Source organism: Schistocerca nitens, chromosome 5, assembly GCF_023898315.1.
Source record: "Schistocerca nitens isolate TAMUIC-IGC-003100 chromosome 5, iqSchNite1.1, whole genome shotgun sequence".
In the NCBI taxonomy this organism is placed as follows: Eukaryota; Metazoa; Arthropoda; class Insecta; order Orthoptera; family Acrididae; genus Schistocerca; species Schistocerca nitens.
In genome coordinates, this window is record NC_064618.1 from 731,296,291 (window position 1) to 731,320,720 (window position 24,430).

The 24,430-nt window shown below is 44.4% G+C and overlaps 1 protein-coding gene across 2 annotated transcripts in view; it reads right to left on the reverse strand.

The window, feature by feature from the left end:
* The window catches only part of LOC126259574 (serine/arginine repetitive matrix protein 1-like), a 498,403-nt gene that overhangs the window by 18,341 nt on the left and 455,632 nt on the right, over positions 1-24,430 (reverse strand). For both annotated transcript variants that reach the window (XM_049956481.1, XM_049956479.1), the window contains one exon: positions 9,725-10,298. In XM_049956481.1, the coding sequence (XP_049812438.1) occupies positions 9,725-10,298 (574 nt within the window). The remainder of the gene's footprint in view (positions 1-9,724; positions 10,299-24,430) is intronic.

Sequence of the window (24,430 nt, forward strand, 5' to 3'; positions counted from 1 at the left end):
AGTTTATCTGTGTTAAATTATAACTCTGTATCAGTTTCTGACTAACTTTTATCTCTGCTTTGGACAGTTACACGATTGAAGAAGATAAGCCAGAATTAAGGCTAAGCCGTAGTCTGCAGAGGCAAAGATTCCGCATGCGCTCTTATTGATTTGTCTTCGTTTGAAAGCGTTATAATGCGCCTAACATTGTTAACCCAAATTAAATATATTCTATTGCCCACTGTGCCATATTGTTTACTGGTGTGTGATCCGAGACGTCGCTCTTAACTTACTATACAGAAAAAAACTGTAACTGCTTTCCCGGCTTGATAACTTCGCCGGATGTTCTGTTGGAACTCAAAGCTAACTGATATATTATTTCAGCGGTTCAACTGACCACCATCTTCGCCAAATTGATCGCCTCAACAATCTCAGCTGAACTTAGCTGTCTGCTGGATCGTTGATATATTAATTATTATTAATTATTATTATTATTATTAATATTATTTTTTAATTTTAAGGTCCATCTGTAAACCCAACAAAACTACACTTTCCCACAGGATAATTGTTCTTGAAGGTAAATATGAATAAACAACTATCGCAATCCGCACAAAGTGTCGCCATGACGTAAAATAAGAACAAATGACAGTTTTATCGCTTTCTGCTTAGTCGACACCTACTACTACATAAGTACAGGGTGCCCGGTGAAAGAGGTCTTACTTCAAAATTAAATACCTCGAAATCTAAGATCGAAAGACGAGTGCAACCATCGGTATGTCTATTGCGAAAGCTGTAAAAAAATTTATATGGAAGTTTCCAAATAGTTCGAAAAGATGTTAACAGATAGCGCTGTAATCGCAATACGTGTTGCCTATAAATAGTGCGCCGCAGCTCAGGGCGATCAGTACATCGATCACATTTGCAACACAGCCACCTTCCCGCTTCACCAGACCTGCCCGCATATCAAAAGTCGTTCTTACACCATCAGGACTAAACTTTGTATATACAAAGTTTTACTACTCCCCAAAATCACTTACGCCTCCGTAACCTGGTTCCTAGCAGCAAACACTAATTTCAAGAAAACACAAATCATCCGGAACAAATTTCTCCGAACTGCAATTAACGCGCCCCGTTCTCCATCAAACTCTGTCATTCATTTTTACCTTTAAATTCCGAAAATACGTAACATTATTCAACACCAAGTCCAAAAATTTTATGATAAAACTCATTCTCCGCCCTCTCTTCTCATTAGGTCAGCCCCCCCCCCTCCCCCCGATATCTCATTCAGATTTTCCCAGGATGATACTGGACCGCCAAATCGACTTCTAAGCCTCGCTCATTTCGACTTCTTACCATCCCCTCATTTCAAAGACGAATATTCGCGCCCCCGGTGCCGTAACTTGCTCGTTTCGAAACCCAAGACTCAGACATAAGGAACGGAACGTTATTGTTCCGGTCCTTTAACAAATTAGTTCTAGCGCCCTTCACAACGCGGCTCGGTTCGTCTTAGAGCGATCAGTTCTACCGTTGAAACGTGAAAGGAGGTTAGAGTACTGAAAAAGAAAGAGGTTGAAATCATGTATTCCATTGAACAACATGTTTTTCTTGTCTGGAATACCACAGGTCAGAACACAATTCCACTGCAACAAGGAGCAGTTTTCCTTTCTAAAAGGAATCGATGCGAAAACCATTCGCAAGCTCTTTGCCAAATATCAGCGTAAAGCCAGCGTCGCGTACGATGTAGCGGGGAGTGTTGGCCCCAAACGGTGGTTACTCCTGAAAATGTCGCCACGGTTTCTGGAATTATTCAGCAAAATCAAAGGAAATCCGCCCGAAGAATTGCAGCAGAGACTGATTTGAAACGTTCGAGAACCTAGAAAATGCTAAGACAGAGCCTACACGTTTCCACTCAAAATGTAAAGCCATCAGGCCACACCTGTACGAACTGTGCGACGGAGAACTGACTTTGCCGACAAGATTCCCACAATGATTGATGTAGAAGATTTTGTTGGCTTCATCTGGCCTGAATGGAATCGCGAATAAACAAAACTGGCTGTTTTGGGGTTCCGAAAATCCCATTTTGTGTGAAACGAAGAGTTTCTGTTTGGGCTGTAGTATTCAGCGTAGGCATTTATTGGTCCTTTTTTGATGCGAGAAACGATCACTAGTGAACGTTAAGTTGCAATTTTGGAACAATTTGTCGTCACACAGGACAAGGCACCGAGTTGTTCATGCAAGAGATCGCAGAGAACATGTGCTGGGCATTCTAGATAAATACATCGGGGGTAGAGTATCTGCGTTGGATTATTGCATATTTGCGCGACGTGACACCTCGTGACTTCTTTTTATGGGGCACGTAGAAAGAAACGTCTCCCGGAACCACTCCCCCCCCCCCCCCCTCCACGGTGGACAAACTTGAATTGGCGATCTGTGTGGTATCTGACCCATGTCCGTTGAGACACTTTAGGATGTGATGGAAAATGTCACTGTTCGTTTGCTCCATCTCTGTACTGCGAGTGTAGGACATTTCAAAAAGATTGCGTTGTGACTGAAAAACTGCTTGCAGAGGATGAGTTTAATTATGCACGCTGATACTGTACGAGCTGCACAGCTTAGAGCACCATCTGTTAGCAGCTTATCGAACTATTTCGAGACATCTGTATAACTTCTGTGTAAAATTCTTACAGCTTTCACAATAAACATACCTTTCGTTGCACTCGTCTATCGATCTTAGTTTTCGAGATATTTAATTTTGAAATAATTTATAATGAAACAGCATTAAAATTTTAACCGAAGGGTGTCACTTGACACACACACATCAAAAAAAGTGTTTCATCACCTCGGTTCCCCCGCCGGCCGCGGTGGTCTCGCGGTTCTAGGCGCGCAGTCAGGAACCGTGCGACTGCTACGGTCGCAGGTTCGAATCCTGCCTCGGGCATGGATGTGTGTGATGTCCTTAGGTTAGTTAGGTTTAAGTAGTTCTAAGTTCTAGGGGACTGATGACCACAGCAGTTGAGTCCCATAGTGCTCAGAGCCATTTGAACCATTTGAACCCCGGTTCCCCGAACTCCTCAAGATATTCGTTGACTGTGAATGTTGTATCACAGACACAGTCCCTTTGATTGTTCAGAGATGTCGCTAAACCTACCCAAAGATGTAAACAACCATACAAAAGCAGCGCCTATTAGACGGAGGGGATCCGATAGCCGATCAGTTCCAGTCATTCCACCAGGAAGAAGGCACACGGCTCATGTTGTCTGTAGTTCAACCATGCCTAGACGGTCAATACAGAGGTTCGATCGCGTCAGAATTGTTACTTTGTGCCAGGAAGAGCTCTTAACAAGGGAACTGTCCAGGCGTCTCGGAGAGAACCAAAGCGGTGTTGTTCGGACATGGAGGAGAAACAGAGAGACAGGAACTGTCGATAACATGCCTCCCTCAGGCCGCCCAAGGGCTACTACTGCAGTGGATGACCGCTACCTACGGATTATGGTTTGGAGAAACCCTGACAGCAACGCCACCATGTTGAATAATGCTTTTCGTGCAGCCACAGGACTTTCTGTTACGACTCAAACTCTGCGCAATAGGCTGCATGATGCGCAACTTCACTCCCGACATCCATGGTGAAGTCCATCTTTGTAACCACGACACTACGCAGCGCGGTACAAATGGGCCCAACAACATGCCGAATGGACCTCTCAGGATTGGCATCACCTTTTTTTCACCGATGAGTGTCGCATATGCTTTCAACCAGACAATCGTCGGCGACGTGTTTGGTGCCAACCCGGTCAGACTGAATGCCGTAGACACACTGTCCAGCGACTGCAGCAAGGTGGAGGTTCCCTGCTGTTTTGGAGTGGTATTATGTGGGGCCGACGTACGCTGCTGGTTGTTATGGAAAGCGCCGTAACGGCTGTACGATACGTGAAAACCATTCTCCGACCGCTAGTGCAAACACATCGGCAGCATATTGGCGAGGCATTCGTCTTCATGGACGACAATTCGCGCACCCATGGTGCACATCTTGTGAAAGACTTCCTTCGGGATAACGACATCGTTGGACTAAAGTGGCCAGCAAGTTCTCCAGACATGAACCCTATCGAACATGCCTGGGATGGTTTGAAAAGGGCTGTTTAAGGACGACGTGACCCACCAACCACTCAGGAATCTACACCGAATGGCCGTTGGTGAGTGGGACAATCTGGACCAATAGTGCCTTGATGAACTTGTGGATAGTATGCCATGACGAATATAGGCATGCATCAATGCAAGAGGAAATGCTACTAGATCTTAGAGGTACCGGTGTGTACAGCAATGTGGATTGCCACCTGTGAAGGTCTCGCTGTATGGTGGTACAACATGCAATGTGTGGTTTTCATGAGCAATGAAAGGGGCGGAAATGATTTTTATGTTGGTGTGTATTCCAATTTTCTGTACAGGTTCCGGAACTCTAACCGAGGCGATGCAAAACTTTTTTTGATGTGTGTAGAATAGTGTTCGATAATGAAGATTTTTGCTTTCCGTAGGCTCTGTGTGTAATATGCAGTTTACGTATCGAAGCGACACGAGTATGCAGCACTAGTGAGAACGGAATCAGTATGCGCAAGAGTTAATGGGGGCCAATAATACAGGTCTGCGAGATTTTTCCATCATAATTAGCTTATCGCCTTTTCATTTTATGAAAAACACATTGAATGTGTCTGTACACAGACATTTATATTTTGTTACTCCTATAGTTTCAGTTTATTGCATGTTTGCTGAAATTTTCTTTCAGTTTATCATGTAGTGTAATGCGCTGGAACGAGTCCACTTGCTGACTGAACTATCGTTACTCTTAGATACAGGCGAACTAGGGCTTGGTTTGTAGGCTACTTTTCACACTCTTATAGGTGACTAGCAGGTTATTCCTGACCCCAGTACACAAACGGTTGGTACATAAAACATAGAACAAATTGACAGAGTGACAGACTGACAGCGTGCACCTTAGAATAAAATGCGTTGTGCCGAGGAAGGGCATCGGGTCATAGAAACAATTTTCAGATCCACTGCGATGAAAGCAGACCAAAAAGTTGTAGTTGTTGTTTACGACAGTTGCCGAGAACTTAACTGAAGCAGTGAGGAAGAACTATGACTAACTCTTCTAGATCTCCTGAAACCGATAGACAATCAACACAGTCCGGAAAACGACCCGAAACATAGGTGGCGATTGGAGTCTGGCTTTCTGTTATCGGTACACGTATAACGTTGGACGTCACGAGAGAGAGAGAGAGAGAGAGAGAGAGAGAGAGAGAGAGAGAGAGTGCTTTGTACTTTATAATGGGATTATTAGCATTTAATTGCTCCCTTGAATTATTAACATAAGTAGGGCCGGTTTAAAGCTCAAGCAACACAAGTCGTCGCTTCAGGCACCAAACTGAGAGTGGTACCAGAGACGCCATAACTGTAAGATTTCTATGCAGGATGTTATCACAATAGTCTAATAGTACCGGCCGCTTGAGGGCGCCAGGAGCGCCCAAGCGGAAGACTTAAATACGGTACATATCACAATTACTAGCGAAAACTGAGGACGACGAAAGTGTACGAGGGAAATGGTTGGGGTGAGAGGTTGGGGAGGGGGGGGGGGGAGCGCTGCCAAATGATATATTGCTTTTGTGGAAAAATGTTCTCCAACCGGTTTTGACCATGACTGTCATTATCCCTCGCAGATAATTTTGTTAGAACACTTAAGCCGTAGGTTTTCTGTCCCGTGGTCCTATTTAAGAGGTCATATCCTACTCTACTGCATGTTTCAGTTATGCGTTGTACATATTTGTAGACTATTATTAAGATAAGTTTTAGTGTAGCATATGACTGACTTTTCACTGTACGTCTAGGCATTTCCTTTATGATGCAACGCAATTTACAAAAATTTTAAGCATGATTGTGCTAATAAATTTTCCTGGACTTTCATTTCTGTTGAATTTTAGGTAACTACTCAACTCTTCATGCGAAATTTTTGTTTGCTCCGGCCGTCAATGGGTTGTTTTGGATTTTGTTCAGTACTTTACTGTGAGTGTATTTTTTGCAACATATTAGACAGCTAAGAGAGATAATCCAAATTTTAACTATCGCATAGAAAAAAAGTAAAGTTCTGTTACTAATTAGGGTTCCGTGCCTCAATCTGTGAAAAACAGAAGTCTTCTAGGATCGCTTTGTTGCCCATCTGTTTATCTGTCTGTCTCTGTCTGTGCAGCTGTTAAGAACCCTTCTTCTCAGGAATTGGTATAGGTATCAAGTTCAGATTTATGTCACGTATTAAGGTCCATGGTCCCTTGGCAGTACAGATATTTTAAGCCTCTAAGTCAACGTGTTATAGTCGGCGCACGAGCGATGGGACACAGCATTTTTGAGGTAGCGAAGAAGTGGGAATTTTCCCATACGACTATTTCCCGAGTGTGCCGTGAATATCAAGAATCAGACTAAACATCAAATCCCCAACATCGCTGCGGTCGGATAAAGATCCTGCAAGAACGGGACCAATGACGACTGAAGAGAATCGTTCAACGTGACAGAAGTGCAACCCTTCCGTAAATTGCTGCGGATTTGAATGCTGGGCCATCAAAAAGTGTCATCGTGCGAACCATTCAGCGAAACATCATCGATATGGGCTTTCGGAGGCAAAGTACTTGATGACTGCATGACACAAAGCTTTACGCCTCGCGTGGGCCCGTCAACACGGACATTGGACTGTTGATGACTGGATACATGTTGTCTGGTCGGACGAGTCTCGTTTCAAATTGTATGGAGCGGATGGACGTGTATGGGTATAGAGACAACCTCATGAACCCATGGACCCTCCATGTCAGCAGGGGACTGTTCAAGCTGGCGGACGCTCTGTAATGGTGCGGGGCGTGAGCAGTTTGAGTGATATGGGACCCCTGATACGTCTAGATACGACTCTGACAGGTGACACGTACGTAAGCATCCAGCCTGATCACTAGCATCCATTCATGTCTACTTTGCATTCGGACAGACTTGGGCAATTCCAGCAGGACAATGCGACACCCCACACGTCCAGTATTGCTACAGAGGGGCTTCAAGAACACTCTTCTCCGTTTAAACACTTTCGCTGGCCACCGAATTCCCCAGCCATTAACATTTTTGAGCATATATGGGATGCCTTGCGTCGTGCTGTTCAGAAGAGATTTCCACCCGCTCGTACTCTTACTGATTTATGGACAGCTCTGCAGGATTCATGGTGTAAGTTCCCTCGAGCACTACTTCAGACATTAGTCGAGTCCATGCCATGTCGTGATCCGGCTCTTCTGCGCGCTCGCGGGGGCCCTACGCGATATTAGGTAGATGTACCAGTTTCTCTGGCTCGTACATCTACGTCTACATTTATACTCCGCAAGCCACCCTACGGTGTGTGGCGGAGGGCGCTTTACGTGCCACTGTCATTACCTCCCTTTCCTGTTCCAGTCGCATATGGTACGCGGGAAGAACGACTGCCGGAAAGTCTCCGTGCATGCTCGAATCTCCCTAATTTTACATGCGTTATCTCCTCGGGAGGTGTAAGTTGGGGGAAGCATATATTCGATACCTCATCCAGAAACGCACCTACTTGAAACCTGAACAGCAAGGTACACCGCGATGCAGAGCGCCTCTCTTGCAGAGTCTGCCACTTGAGTTTGTTAAACATCTCCGTAACGCTATCACGCTTACCAAATAACCCTGTGACGAAACGCGCCGCTCTTCTTTGGATCTACTCTATCTCCTCTGCCAACCCAACCTGTTACGGATCGCACACTGATGAGCAATACTCAAGTATAGGTCGAACGAGTGTTTTGTAAGCCACCTCCTTTGTTGATGGACTACATTTTCTAAGGACTCTCCCAATGAATCTCAACCTGGCACCCGCCTTACCAACAATTAATTTTATATGATCATTCCACTTCAAATCGTTCCGTACGCATACTTCCAGATATTTTACAGAAGGAACTGCTACCGGTGTTTGTTCTGCTATCACACACTACTGGCCATTAAAAGTGCTACACCACGAAGATGACGTGCTACAGACGCGAAATTTAACCGACAGGAAGAAGATGCTGTGATATGGAAATGATTAGCTTTTCAGAGCATTCACACAAGGTTGGCGCCGGTGGCGACACCTACAATGTGCTGACATGAGGAAAGTTTCCAACCGATTTCTCATACACAAACAGCAGTTGACCGGCGTTGTCTGGTGAAACGTTGTTGTGATGCCTCGTGTAAGGAGGAGAAATGCGTACCATCACGTTTCCGACTTTGATAAAGGAGGAGGAGGAGGAGGAGATTAGTGTTTAACGTCCCGTCGACAACGAGGTCATTAGAGACGGAGCGCAAGCTCGGGTGAGGGAAGGATGGGGAAGGAAATCGGCCGTGCCCTTTCAAAGGAACCATCCCGGCATTTGCCTGAAGCGATTTAGGGAAATCACGGAAAACCTAAATCAGGATGGCTGGAGACGGGATTGAACCGTCGTCCTCCCGAATGCGAGTCCAGTGTTTGATAAAGGTCGGATTGTAGCCTATCGCGATTGCGGTTTATCGTATCGCGACACTGCTGCTCGCGTTGGTCGAGATCCAATGACTGTTAACAAAATTTGGAATCGGTGGGTACAAGAGGGTAATACGGAACGCCGTGCTGCATCCCAACGGACTCGTATCACTAGCAGTCGAAATGACAGGCATCTTATCTGCATGGCTGTAACGGGTCGTACAGACACGTCTCGATCCGTGAGTCAACAGATGGGGACGTTTGCAAGACAACAACCATCTGCACGAACAGTTCGACGACGTTTGCAGCAGCATGGACTATCAGCTCGGAGACCACGGCTGCGGTTACCCTTGACGCTGCATCACAGACAGGAGCGCCTGCGATGGTGTACTCGACGACGAATCTGGGTGCACGAATAGCAAAACGTAATTTTTTTTTCGGACGAATCCAGGTTCTGCTGGTCGCATCCGTGTTTGGCGACATCGCGGTGGACGCACATTGGAAGCGTGTATTCGTCATCGCCATGCTGGTGTATCACCCGGCGTGACAGTACGGGGTGCCATTGGTTACACGTCTCGGTCACCTTTTGTTCGGACTGACGGCACTTTGAACAGTGGACGTTACATTTCAGATGTGTTGCGACCCGTGGCTTTACCGTTCATTCGATCCCTGCGAAACCCTACATTTCTGCACGATAATGCACGACCGCATGTCGCAGGCCTTCTACGGGCCTTTCTGGATACAGAAAATGTTCGACTGCTGCCCTGGCCAGCACTTTCTCCAGATCTGTCACCAATTGAAAACATCTGGCCGAGCAACTGGCTCGTCACAATACGCGAGTCACTACCCTTGATGAACTGTGGTATCGTGTTGAAACTGCATGGACAGCTGTACCTTTACACGCCATCCAAGCTCTGTTTGACTCAATGCCCATGTGTATCAAGGCCGTTATTACGGCCAGAGGTGGTTGTTCTGGGTACTGATTTCTGAGTATCTGTGCACCGAAATTGCGTGAAAATGTAATCACATGTCAGTTCTAGTATAATATATTTGTTCAATGAATACTCGTTTATCGTCTGCATTTCTTCTCGGTGTAGCAATTTTAATGGGCAGTAGCGCATAAGCATATAATAAAGGATAGTTCTTTCTATGTACTGCGAAAGCGAGCAGTAATGGGTGCTTTCGTACAGTGAGAGCCGCGGAGCGACAGAGTGCGGGGTGCGTACTGACCTCGGACCTGCGGACGGTGGTCTTGGCCGGCTGCGGCCTGCGCGCCGCTGGAGCCGCTGTGGGAGCCGCCCCCTTGGCCCTGGCCCCCGGCGCCGCCCCCGGCTTGCCCGCGGCGTACGTCTTGAAGCGGTCGGGCCGCTCCTCGGCGAGCTGCACCGGCGCACGCGCCGGGCCGCCCACGTTGGGCAGCTTCTGGAACACGAACGACGTGCTGGCGTCCACGGCGGCGTCCAGCTCCGCTCCGGCCTCGGGCTCTCCCTCGTCCGGCTCGTCGTCGAAGGGCGGCGGCGTCGCCGGCGGCGAGAAGTCGTCCAGGTAGCGCTGCAGCTCGGCGTCCTGCTCCTCCGCGGTGTCTGCGGCCTGTGGCTCGGGCTCCGGTTCTGGCTGTGGAGGGGGGCTGGGCGCCTGCGGTGGCGGCGGGGGCGGCCGCGCCTGGCTCTTGGCCCTGCGCAGCGGCTGGTGCGCCTGCGGGGGCGGCGCCGCGGCTCTGTGGCCCGAGCCGGCGCCGGCGCCGTTGCGGTCCAGGCTCACCGCGCCACGGGACTTGGACACCGTCTTGTGCGCTGCTGCGTTCCTGCCACGCAGTAATAATAATGAAAACCTCATATTAGGAACACCTCGTACACTTTAATATTACTGTCAAACAAAGACAGAAAAACAGGGTGACACACGGTTTTTAATGAAATAATACTCAGCCAACTTTAAAATTAATGCATGTTTATTTACACAAAATCAAAGCTCATTATTTGCCATTTTAGTTAACAAAGTTATTTGTGAAAAATAATGTCGTGCAGGTGATGTCTATCATTTTGAATGTAGGACTCAAGTATCTTCTCAAAATCCTCCATCACACAGACTAAACTCTCTGCAGGGATGGCAGCAATTTCTTGAATGATTTCACTCTTCAACTCGTCCATATTTCGTGGTTTGTGGTTATAGACAGAGTTCTTAAGGTACCCCCACAGAAAAAAGTCACATACTGACAAGTCGGGAGACCTGGGAGGCCAATGAACATTGCCAAAACGTGAGATAATCCGGCCAGGAAACATGCGTCTAAGAACTGTCATTGAAGTGTTTGCGGTGTGCGATGTTGCCCCATCCTGCTGGAACCAAACGTGTTTTAAAGGGATTCGTCGTCTTCTTAGTTCTGGTTTCAAGAATGTTTCAAGCATACGAATGTGACGAACCAAATTAACAGTAACTGTGGCCCCATTCTCTTCAAAAAAATTAGGGCCAATAATGCCAACAGAGCCAAGAGCACACCAGACTGTTACTTTTTCTGAGTGTAGAGGACGCTGGTGGATAAGGTGTGGATGCTCTGGAGCCCAGTAACGTAGGTTTTGCTTATTCACGGTCCCGTTTAAATGAAAATGAGCTTCATCGCTCATCAATAAAATTTCATTTTCATTCGATCCCAAAATCACTTGCATTCTGTAAGCGAAGTCTTCTCGTACAGCAAAATCAGTTTCCCTAAGTTGTTGGACAATGAGCATTTTGTAAGGATGGAATTTTAATTCTTTATGCAAAATTCGTCTAACCGATTCACGATTGATTCGTAACTCACTAGCATGACGTCTAGCTGACCGTCCTGGGCTTCCGACTGCCGCTTGCCTTACCCTTTCAACATTTTCTGCTGTCGTTATTCTGCGTCTCGGGCCAGGATGCTTCTTATCCAGTATGTTTCCAGTTGATCTGAAGTTTTCCACCGATCTGTGTTACGGCTCGGAACAGCTCCATGTCGACCGACATTAAACCGCGCACGAAACAATCGCTGCGTAGCAATAATAGACTCACCACTTTTCACGAAACTGTCATAGACAAACACTCGACGTTGCAAGTCCCACTGCTCCATAGTGACTGAGTAAATGAAATGGCGTCTTGTGTGGATCAGAACTATCATAACCACGACCACCTCCCACAACCGCGCCCTCAGTACTACGCAGTTCAAAATCGTCCGTCTCCCGTGTGTCACCCTGTACACCATGTGTCAGAAATTTAGTGTTGCACTGAAAAGATGGACAGCAAATAATGAAAATTTACATCCAGTTTAATTCAGGAGGAAAATCACACACACTGGTGTCCACAATTAAACAGATGTAAATAACTGCAACATGCATAACGGTAGACAGAAACTTTCTTTCTTTTTCTCCAACTTAACCGACGCGCGGTCCAAGGCGAATTGCCACGTATTGCGCGGCTCCCCCCGTTGCAAGTTCAAGTCCTCCCTCGGGCATGGGTATGTGTGGCGTCCTTAGCGTAAGTTAAGTAGTGCGTAAACCTAGGGACCAATGATCTCAGCAGTTTGGTTCCATAGGAACTTACCACCACCACCACCACCACCACCACCACCACCACCCATCTTAAGGGATTTGTACACAAATTCTGACAACTGGTTTGTGTGCCCACTATGGGTTGTGACCACCTCTGGCAGCAATGCAGGCCTGACAACGACGGGGCATACTGTGAATGATGTCATAAATCTCATGTTGAGGTAATAAGGCCCATTCTTCCTGCAGAACTGCTCCCAACTCTTAGAGAATGGCTGCTGACTGCTGACGTGATGGAAACCGTCTCCCCAGTGCATCCCATACATGCTCTATGGGATTCAAATTGGGAGAGCAAGTTTAATTCAGTAGGAACAGCACACACACTGGTGTCCAAAATTAAAGCGACTGACGGGAATTTTGCAGCGTTGCGTTTATTTTCACACAAAACAATATAAACATGTGATAGTAAAGTAGAAACAATGTGAAGTATACAGATGTAAACAACTGCAACATGCATAACGGTAGACAGAAACGTTCTTTGTTTTTCTCCAACTTAACGGACGCGTGATCCAAGGCGCCTTGCCACGGATCGCGCGGCTCTCCCCGTCGCAAGTTCAAGTCCTCCCGGGCATGGGTATGTGTGTCGTCCTTAGCGTAAGTTAGGTTAAGTAGTGTGTAAACCTAGGGACCGATGACTTCAGCAGTTTGGTTCCACAGGAACTTACCACCACCACCACCACCACCACCACCAGCCAACTTAACGGATTTGTACACAAATTCTGACAACTGTTTTGCGTGCTCAGTAAGGGTTGTGACCATCTTTGGCAGCAAGGCAGGCCTGACAACGACGGAGCATACTGTGAATGATGTCATAAATCTCATGTTGAGGCAATAACGCCCATTCTTCCTGCATAACTGCTCGCAACTCTTAGAGAATGGTTGCTGAGTGATGACGTGATGGAAACTGTCTCCCTAGTGCATCCCAGACATGCTCTATGGGATTCAAATTGGGAGAGCGAGCAGGCCACGCCATGCGTGCAGCTTCTTCCATTTTCAAGAAAACATCAACCAACCGTACTCATGAGGTCGATCATTATCGCCCATCAGTAAGAAGTCTGGGTCCACAGCACCTCGTGACAACCGCACGTCAGGTCCGAAGATCTCGTCACAATACCTGACAGCAGTTAAACCTTGCCAACTTGTACAGTTTCACGAAGAGGTGTTCGACCTGTCACCACAATCCCAGTCCACAACATTAGGGATTCTCCTCGATATTGGTGTCTTCCACAATGTCTGAGTCCCAAAATCGTGTTCCTTCGGATGTTAATCCGTCGAAAATCACTCTCCAGTCGAAATCGGGACTCATCTGTGAAAAAAACATTGGTCCACTGCTCGACCATCCAGGTGGCATATTGATGACTCCATTCTTAGACGTTCCCTTCTGTGAAGACGCGTCAGAGGTACACATACAGCATGTTTCCAACAATAAAGGCCACTCTGCCGGAGAGTTCTGTACACCATTTGGTTTTCTTGCGAGAAGCACGCAGAGGAGACTACGAAGCGGTCGTGGTCTCCTTAATTGTCCTCAGTTTGTTTGGGGAGATCGGGGCAGACCATTCTGATTTCCAGACTTCCAGCAATCTACTGCGTATAAACGACCAAAGGCCCGGTTCTGGGACCCCATTTCCAGAATCGGCATCCGAGTGGCCAGCTTTGCCAACTGGTCAGCTCGTTCATTTCCCGAAACATGTGCTAATAGACGTTTCTCCTTATTACAAGAGGCATAAAACGATATTCTCAGTAACAACAAATATTCGAATGAAGTTTTGAATGAGGAACTCACTGCATTATCTTTCCTCATACACAGAATGCAGATGACACAATTCCTATCTATATTGTGAGGCTGTGCTTGATTGCTAATCAATTGTTTATCCAAATATATAGTACAGTTCTTGCTAATTCGTTGCACGCTACCGTCATAGTGTACCGATTTCAGTAGCTATCAGTGTACTTTCAAAAGTTTATGGAAGGCATTTTGCACATCAAAATCGACAAACAGATATTAACGAAAGTGTATTTACCGTGCGTGCATGGGTACAAGTAAAATTTAGTCTTATGGCATGATTAACCGGTGCGGCGTAACAGAATACGTGAGCTGTCACAAAGATATTTTACCGACCAAGCGTATGTAGGTGACAAGAGACAAATTGTAAGTAAGTGATTGAAAAGTTGTTTATAATCTGTTTTAAATAATTGTGATCGTATATTGCATGAACGTTTGTTTTCTTTTGTTACACGTTGATATCTATGGCGACACAGTATACTGAAGGTGGTATCTTCGCTGCGACTGCCAAAGATGCTGCAGTGACCACTGCCACAACGGAAGGGGAAGGCGAGCGTTTTCAAGAAGATCCTGCCGCCGACTGTTGCCGCCCTCTGAAAATTGTCAAATGTTAACTGAACCCATACTAATTGAATAAAAAGGAACAAGATATGTTTGCAATTAAACGTATTGGTATATTAAGTTAGTCTGTCTTCTGACATCTGTCAGTTGATGTCTGTCCGTTGACATCTGTATGTTTTTATTTGACGAACATAAAATAGTTGTTAAATTAACGGTACTTCTAAGCGTGCTTACACAAGAAGTATAAAGTGTTAATAATTTGTCAAGAGAAAGTTTACCTGTTAAGACAAAGAAATTTTATAATATTAGCGGGAGAATTATTTCAATTTCTGAGTTGCTTTGAGGTCCATAACATATGATGATGATGATGAGGTCCCATACTCCGCGGAGCGTAGGGGACGATGCATGGGACCCACACCGCTGTACTAGGCAAGGTCCTAGTGCAGGTGGTTTGCCATTGCCTTCCTGCGACCGTAATGGGGATGAATGATGATGATGAAGACGACACAACATCCAGTCATCTCGAGGCCGGAAAAATCCCTGACCCCGCTGGGAATCGAACCCGGGACCCCGTGCGCGGGAAGCGAGAACGCTACCGCAAGACCACGAGCTGCGGACCCATAACGTATACAAAATGTAAAACAAAATATAAAACAAACATGGAGGTAAAAATTTTTATCTTAATGAAAACAAGCTTCAGAGAGATACATAACCCGTTGCCGCTTGTTGTGGAAAGTAGCAATTTTAGAAGAAGAACTGAAGGATATTTTTCCCAATACAGTGTCTTTCTGATAATAAGAATCTACTAATTGAAAAAAAAGAGAATTTAACGATAAAGCAATATTTAGTTGCGGCTTAAGTTTGGGCTGAAAGAAATCCGAACATGGCCGAACTGATTAATTGAAAATTCAATTATCTTAAAACTTGTAACTTCGTAGCCGGGCCACAACGCCGCACTGGGATATTCTGAAGGTTCGGTTCAGCCGCCCAAGTGGAAACGTTGTCTTCTTTAGTGCTCGCTGGAACGTTTCCTTCGAGAAATGAGTGTTGCGCAGTAAGTGCGTCTGTTGCGCGTAGGTGTTTAAAATGTGTGTACATATACTGTGGTGCAATCTCTGTGAAGTATGACAATGAGAGAAGGCAAAAGGGTGACACTTGGGAGGGGACACTAAGGGTTCGTCAGAGCTTTACATTCCTATCCGACGGATCGCCATTAACATTGCCACATCATTCAGTCCATGAGGCAGCGTACAAGAGTTTGTATTTTAACCCAGGATATGGTGTACAGCCCGTGACCGTCATACTTGGGCCCTAATAACTTTATTCTCTGACGCAACGATGGAAATTTCGTCCACCGCCAGGATATGAACTGGCTTTCGCGTAGTCGTAGGTGTGCGTTAGTGACCCCACTCTCCAAGGCGGGTGCGTTTGTACGCAAAATTCGTCAGCTTAAGTTTGTAACCTATAACTACTTTTCTTTCAATAAATAATCGCGTGATGTCTGACGTCTGCCGATTCACTCATTATATCGTCGATTGCGAAGTTTTTATGTAGAGACATATTTAATTTGACATTTGTGAACGCTTGACATTAGCCTACGTTGCATGCGTGTAGTAATTGTGAGTTAGCGTGAGAGAACATTCATTTCTTGAACAACAGATACAATTTTTATACACAGCCGCGTAAATGGTAATTGGTGGGGCGCTGTACGACTATCAAAACCAGTTTCCAGGTAGGAGACACTCGACTCACGCAATCTTTAATGTGATCGTGATATCTGTAGCACCGCGCACGATGGATAGAGGTAGACTACGATTCGCTTGTAACCTTGGACAGGAAGAACACACTATGTCCTTTGTCATTACAAGCGTAACATGTACATCATCTTATAGTAGGGCATGGAAAGTACTTTAAGGCCTTTCATGTTTCCGTATTATCTTCAAAATTTACGGGATGGTTTTGCCCGCCCACCATCGACAGTGGGAGAACTGTAGCTTATTGTTGGTTGCATATCTGCTATTTATGTCTTCAGTATTGTTTACAGAGGCGTCAGCATTCAGGAGAAATAGAACAGAAAATTTCCACAACTGGCGTATGTGGACAGATGATATTCCTTACGGCACAGTACTGGTAAGGCGCCATCTGTAGTATATGATTAACATGATGGCTGGCATCTTAGACGGAATAATTTTCTGGGGTAGCTTGTCACTTAGAAAGAAAGTAATGATTGCAGAAAAGCGTGTTCACTCAAGGGCGGCATGTAGATACCTCTTCAAGAAGCTCGACATTTTAACTGTGCCGTCACAATATATATTTTCGTTAATGAAATCCGTCATAAATAACCATCACAATTTGAGAATTATTCATCCATTGTGGACGCGGGACAGTGGTTGGTCAAATATTTAACAAAGAAATTCGTCAAACAGCCGCGCAAACTGAGAAGTTATTTTATTGTATTTGCATACCGGCGCCATCTGTTTATAGATGATGTGAATTCTCAAGTGCTTTCTTCGAAAACTTGACTCAAAGACTGACTCAAGGCACCACCTTGTACAACTTGTACAAGACTGAATCAAATCATCGAAGGAAACACTTGAGAGTCGACGACATTAGAAACAGATGGTCCAAGTATGACAATATCGATAATCTTTGAGAAGTGCATATGGGGCCTGAAGATGGCATATTGAATTGCCGAAACTGGTAGCGAAAATAACTTCTCAGTTTGCACGACTGTCTGGCTAATTTCTTTGTTAAATCACATAAAATGTCTGACAGAGAATCAAGTTTGAAACCCAATTTAAAATCATTTCTCGTGGACAATCCCTTCTATTCCACTGACGAATTTCTACTTAGAAACTGGTAGCCAGTAGCACTAACCATGTGTACATATCCTGCAAACGGACTCTTTCCACATCATTTCTATAACAGAATCGTCCAAATGTCTATGGAATATGTTGAAAGGGTACAGTACTGCCCGACATTATTTTTGTCAGAACAACACTTTTTTTTGTAAAATAACTCAATTTCAATTAATACAACGAAGCCGGATACCAGTGTGGGAAAGAATGACAATTTATTTATTTAATTGATCACATGTGCACTCCCACAAAGTAAATCCCTACATCCAATTTGGTGAGATCTGTGAAATGAATGAATGTATGGTCGTCTGCTAACTGCAGATAGTGAATGTGAATATATGATCATCTTTGAGTCGATCCTTTGGCCACCTTTGGTGGGACCAAAGAGATGAAATTTACCTGAGCTTTGAGCGCCTGAAATGTGGCTGACCAATACGGTAGCATGGTCTTCCCCCACCTCGACAGAGGTGCGAGATGACCTAGAGAACGGCCATGTTTCAGCACTCTGCCGCTGGATCTTGTGCTATTAAGACCTGTTTTAGTTGTGCTCCGTAATGACGAAAGAGTGGAGACATGGTATGCATGTGGAATATTTAAGAGTAGTTTGAAATAATAATATCTCTATTTCAGGAACTTTTGTGGGGAGAATTAAATGTCAGGCAGGTAATATTAATGGGATTGTAGTAATCTTCGGAAGTGACCAACGGTCACAATGAAACCACGTGTAGCAATAAGTTGAAATACTTCCGTGTGCTTAAGTTAAGCTGAATTACTAGCGTGTGTACAATAAGTTGAAATATTTAAGAAATAGCGTGTGTACCATAAGTTGAAATATTTAAGAAATGGCGTGTGCAGGACTTGAAATTAGAGACGAGTACTTCCACGTGGTGAGTACTGTGTGAGTCTCAAACTGTGTATGAGACAAAAGATAAAGAGAAGTACTCGTCCATGGTATCAGTTGAGGACTCGCGTGTGTGATGAATACGTTCTTAATATTACTTTGCGTGATATGATTCCGTGTGACGCTAGATTCAAACTCTGAGAGAGAAGCAAGGTGAGTCGGCCGTCTATCCAGCAACGCCACTTGGCTTGCATTGCACAGGAAGACGTGCATATATCTCCAGAGTTCATAGTAGGAAAGTAGAATTACGAAGTGGGGCAGTGTCGTGTGAAACTGGGATAAATATTAATTGAAGTGGGAAAGCTGAAAGTGATAGTGTTGTGACTATTTAGTGTTTTGTATTTCATGTCGTAGTGTGGTGTATGTCATGTAATTTGGGTATGTGTGGTTTGCGTGGGAGAGTAGCAAGGTAGTTTCAAAAGATTAGTAGGTTATGCCTGTTCCTTCTGTACCGCTCGGTCTGGAGGATAGTTTCGTGATGATGATTGTGTGAGTCGAAGTGTGAGAAATAATAAAAGATCCACCATCCTATCCAGAAAGTGCACTGTAGCGTTAAATAATTACGAGACCATAATATAGAGATTCACCAATGTAAAGCCATGCCCACTGGGCGGAATTTCTCATGTGTTATTGTTGTAGGTTATAGAATTTGTGTGTTTAGGTTAGAGAATTTATCGGAATAAATAAGATAGTGAAAAGAAAAAGATTGGTGGACTTTTCCTTCGAATTGTATGTTGTCATAATGTCCCAAATTTATAATGTGTGCGCCATTCATATTCAGTGCGGTGGCCACGTGTTGACAAAAAGCCGTTAAATAAAAAAAAGAAAGAAAATGTGGTATTGCCAGTGCGTAGTGTACAGTCAGAGTTCTGTAAATTACTGATAGTCAGATGCGTGTTTCCGTTGCGTATTAATCATATAGGAGGATAACTTGTAACTTAAGTGTGAGTACTAGAGTTCATGTTACTCGATAAATAAGAATGAATCCACTCGCTTGGCAGACCACTCATCTTGCAGGCCTGACTGCGTGATGCCACAGTATGAGCAAGGCATGTGGGTGCCTCTCAATGTAACGAATTAACTAACTAGCTATCCCTCTTCAAGGCGCGCAGTTCGACCGTAACGTCCATTTCCTTACCTTACCATACTGAATTACTCAGTTCCCTAAACCTAGAAGAAAGCTTGTCCAACCTGAAAAACAAGAAGACAGAAAAGAAGGAAAAAAGTAGATACTACAGCCTCCTCTCTGTGATTTACAAGATATTATTAAAATTATCATCAAATCTCATAAAAGATATATTGACTTAATCACACAAAAGAACAAAGTGGCGCCGCGCGAAGTGGACGCACTGTCTCTGGCGCCATGTCACGGACTGCGCGGCCCTTCCCGTCGGAGGTTCGGGTCCTCCCTCGGGCACGGGTATGTGTGTTGTTCTAATCATAAGTTAGATTAAGTAGTGTGTAAGTCTATGGACCGATGACCTCAGAAGTTTGGTCCCTTAGGAATTCACACACATTTGAACATTTGAACAAAGTGGCTTTAGAACTGCAGGTAGCACAATGGATCACTTGTAGATTGTGAATGACATTACAGAAGCGAGAAATGAGTGTCGATTACCTCTTTGTCTGGCATTCAAAGAGTTCGAGGAAGTTTTTAACTAATCTGCAACAAAATGCGTTGTTCAAATGGCTCTGAGCACTATGGGACTCAACTGCTGAGGTCATTAGTCCCCTAGAACTTAGAACTAGTTAAACCTAACTAACCTAAGGACATCACAAACATCCATGCCCCAGGCAGGATTCGAACCTGCGACCGTAGCGGTCTTGCGGTTCCAGACTGCAGCGCCTTTAACCGCACGGCCACTTCGGCCGGCAAAATGCGTTGTAACAGGCTTTGTGAAACAAGGCACTGACTCAGCTTACGTTAACATAGTGAAAAATATTTGCTGCCTGAGAAAGTGAACCATCCAGAAGACGAGGAAAAAACGAAACTTCACTGTTGAAAGGAAGTATCATGTTATCTAGTGCTTCAGCTCCTACATGTGACACTGGGAAAGATTTGACGTCCGAGCTGGTCCCACCCATGTTCAATCGGGGACAAATTTCAGTACCTCTCTAGCCACGGAAGTACCTCAACATCACGGAGATAGTTCACAGACTCGTGACGTGTAACATTGTTCTACTGAAAAATGGAACCACGATATTTTTGTATGAGAGGTAAAACATGGAGGAGAAGGAGGAGGAGGAGGAGGAGGAGGAGGATGAGGAGGATGTCAGTGACGTCAGAATTTGTTCGAACACAACCAGCATGAGCTGAAGTCATAGCAAACTGCTCCTCACACCACGTCAGGGGGAAAACGGCTGTGCCCTTTCAAAAGGTAGGAAATATGGGACCCCCCCCCCCCCCCCCAGGTCTCCTCCGTACTCGTTGAGGATGGTCATTTGGTGTCGTGCAGAACCGCGATTCATCTGAACACAATGCGACACCGTTCACCACCAGTCCACGCTTTCCAGTCACGGTACCACTTCAAACGCCGCCGTTTGTGTTCTCGGCTGCCTACACCTGGGACGGTAATCCACTGGTCTGGCTGCTGCTGATCTCCGACCAAATGGCAAAAAATGTTGCGGGGAGCCCATTAATTTTTCTCGTATCGCAGACACAGATGTGAGGGGGTTACGATGAGCCTAGTGCACAACACGGTAATCCTCCGTTGTGATGGTCATAAGTGGCCGACTGGAACCTTGACGATGATAATGCCCACCATCACGTTCCCATGCAGTCCAACGTTGGGCCACAGTCACAACCGAATGCCTCACAAACCTGGATATTACACAATTCGACCAGCGGGCGGAACAGGGAACCACAATGAGGCCCTGTTCAAACTGTCAGCTGCTGATAACGTTGTCTCATCTCAGTACGCGGCATTCCGTATCCTTCGCAGTCATCTGAGGCTGACCGTTATCAGGCCTGGTAACAACGCTAAACTCAAACAGCAATAATGTACTACGGTGGCCATTCTAGTTGTCATAGAGAACTGCAACTCTAATCATTTACATACTCGCTGATGGTGTGAACATGTACGAAGTTAACACTGACATGTGTCCATGTATTCTCGGTGCTTCACGTTTTCTTCTGTCAGGCGCAGTATTTGTCAAAAGCAAATCTTTCATCAGATTTCTTCAGGGTGGTGAGTAATTTCGGACTGAGTGAGGAGTTAAACAAGGAGACTACATAAAAACAAAACTAGTCAACAGCTCTAGTAGTAGTTTTCAGATCCTCTGACTAGAAACGAAGGTACATCCATAAATGGAACGTACACCTCGACCACTTTCGTTTTGCTGCTAACGCTTAGAAGAACTAAATAGAGAAAATTTGAATCTGGACATGGAAATAAGTTGTAGTGAGACTAACCTAAAGTATAAGTGATTAGGCCGGCCGCGGTGGTCTAGCGGTTCTGGCGCTGCAGTCCGGAACCGCGGGACTGCTACGGTCGCAGGTTCGAATCCTGCCTCGGGCATGGGTGTGTGTGATGTCCTTAGGTTAGTTAGGTTTAAGTAGTTCTAAGTTCTAGGGGACTTATGACCTAAGATGTTGAGTCCCATAGTGCTCAGAGCCATTTTTGAATAAGTGATTAGTAGTGACGACAGAGATAAATTATAAATGAAATCATGGAATAAATTGACGATTATTGTATGTAGCGCAGCGAGAAAAGTAAGCAGAGAAGTAATAATGACACTGGAAGCTTTTGATTACTTTTTCATGGCTTGGGTTCGCAACTGCGTAGAACTTTTTTTAAAGACATTTTCGCCATTGACTGTAGATTGCAATTTCGGCCTTATGGCCATTATCAGGTGGTCCACTGCAGACGACTGCTTCAGAACACGTCAGACTTTAAAAATCCTCCGACATGTACGCATGTCCTGGCACTCTTATCCTTAGCTATTTGCTCTTATACGATGAAACTGCAGCATTGTTATCAGGTTCAGGTACAACGATGAAGTGTGCCTCGGAAAGTTGTTAAACTTTGACATAGCCGCGCGGTCTGGGCACCTTGTCACGGTCCGAGTGGCTCCTCATGTCGAAGGTTCGAGTCCTCCCTTGGGCATGAGTGTGTGTGTTGTCCATAGAGTAACTTAGTTTATGTTAGATTAAGTAGTGTGTAGGCTTAGGGACCGATGACCTCAGCAGTTTGGTCCCATAAAACCTTACCACAAATATCCTTTGACATGTGATGAAGCACATTCGTTTGTAGCAGACCACCTGGTAATGGCTCTAAGGCCGAAATTGCATTTGTGAAAATAAATTCTACAGACAGTGGCGAAAATAATGTCATTAAAAAATGAGTGCTTTTGTTAAATTTAATTTTTGGAGGGTCAGCTTCTAATGTGTCTGAAAAGGAAGGTTTACAGTGGATATTACTGTTTATGACTCGTGAGAGTCAGACATGAACTTTCACTGGGAAAACCATTACAAAAGTTAGGGTTGTCGACACATGCTGAGAATGATTAAACTGGCAGGAAAACATGTGAATGGATCACAGAACAAACTGACTGCAGTTAAAATGAAAGTTAGGGTGGTAGGGCATGGAGCAGGAAGGAATGAAGGAGGAAAGGAAGAAAGGAAGAAAGAAGGAAAGAAAGGAAGAAAGAAGGAAAGAAAGAAGGAAAGAATGGAAGAAAGGAGGAAAGAATGGAAGAAAGGAGGAAAGAATGGAAGAAAGGAGGAAAGAATGGAAGAAAGGAGGAAAGAATGGAAGAAAGGAGGAAAGAATGGAACAAAAAAGGAAACAATGGAAGAAAAAAGAAAAGACTGGAAGAAAAAAGGAAAGACTGGAAGAAACAAGGAAAGAATGGAAGAAAAAAGGAAAGAATTGAAGAAAAAAGGAAAGAATGGAAGAGAAAAGGAAAGAATGGAAGAAAAAAGGAAAGAATGGAAGAAAAAAGGAAACAATGGAGGAAAGAAGGAAAAAATGGAGGAAAGAAGGAAACAATGGAGGAAAGAAGGAAACAGTGGAGGAAAGAAGGAAACAGTGGAGGAAAGAAGGAAACAATGGAGGAAAGAAGAAAAGGACAGAAGAAAGACGAAAAGCACGGAAGAACGAAGGAAAGAACAGAAGAAAGAAGGAAAGAACAGAAGAAAGAAGGAAAGAATGGAAGAAAGAAGGAAAAAATGGAAGAAGGAAGGAAAGAATGGAAGAAGGAAGAAATGGAAGAAGGAAGGAAAGAATGGAAGAAAGAAGGAAAGAATTGAAGAAAGAAGGAAAGAATGGAAGAAAGAAGGAAAGAAGAAAAGAACAGAAGAAAGACGAAAAGAACAGAAGAAAGAAGGAAAGAACAGAAGAAAGAAGGAAAAAATGGAAGAAGGAAGGAATGGAAGAAGGAAGGAAAGAATGGAAGAAAGAAGGAAAGAATGGGAGAAAAAAGGAAAGAATTGAAGAAAAAAGGAAAGAATTTTAGAAAAAAGGAAAGAATTGAAGAAAAAAGGAAAGAATTGAAGAAAAAAGGAAAGAATGGAAGAAAGAAGGAAACAATGGAGGAAAGAAGAAAAGAACGGAAGAAGGAAGGAAAGAATGGAAGAAAGAAGGAATAAATGGAAGAAGGAAGGAATGGAAGAAGGAAGGAATGGAAGAAGGAAGGAAAGAATGGAAGAAAGAAGGAAAGAAAGGAAGAAAAAAGAAAAGAATGGAAGAAAAAAGAAAAGAATGGAAGAAAAAAGAAAAGAATGGAACAAAAAAGGAAAAATGGAAGAATGAAGGAAAGAATGGAATAAAGAAGGAAAGAATGGAATAAAGAAGGAAGGAATGGAATAAAAAGGAAAAAATGGAAGAAAGAAGGAAAAAATGGAAAAAAAGGAAAAAATGGAAGAAAAAACGAAAGAATGGAAGAAAAAACAAAAGAATGGAAGAAAGAAGGAAACAATGGGGGAAAGCAGAAAAGAACAGAAGAAAGACGAAAAGAACAGAAGAAAGAAGAATGGAAGAAAGAAGGAAAAAATGGAAGAAGGAAGGAAAGAATGGAAGAAGGAAGGAATGGAAGAAGGAAGGAATGGAAGAAGGAAGGAAAGAAAGAAAAGGAAGAAAAGAAAGGAAGAATGGATGAATGTTTGTATTGACCGATTGATGCTGGATGGATGGATATTTTAATCGATTGATGCTGGACGGATATATTAAATGAAGAATGCTGGATGGATAGATGGATGATATGGTTGAATGATGATGGATCGATTGGATGATGGATCTTATAAAAATGGCGACCCTCATTAAGTCTTCTAGATAC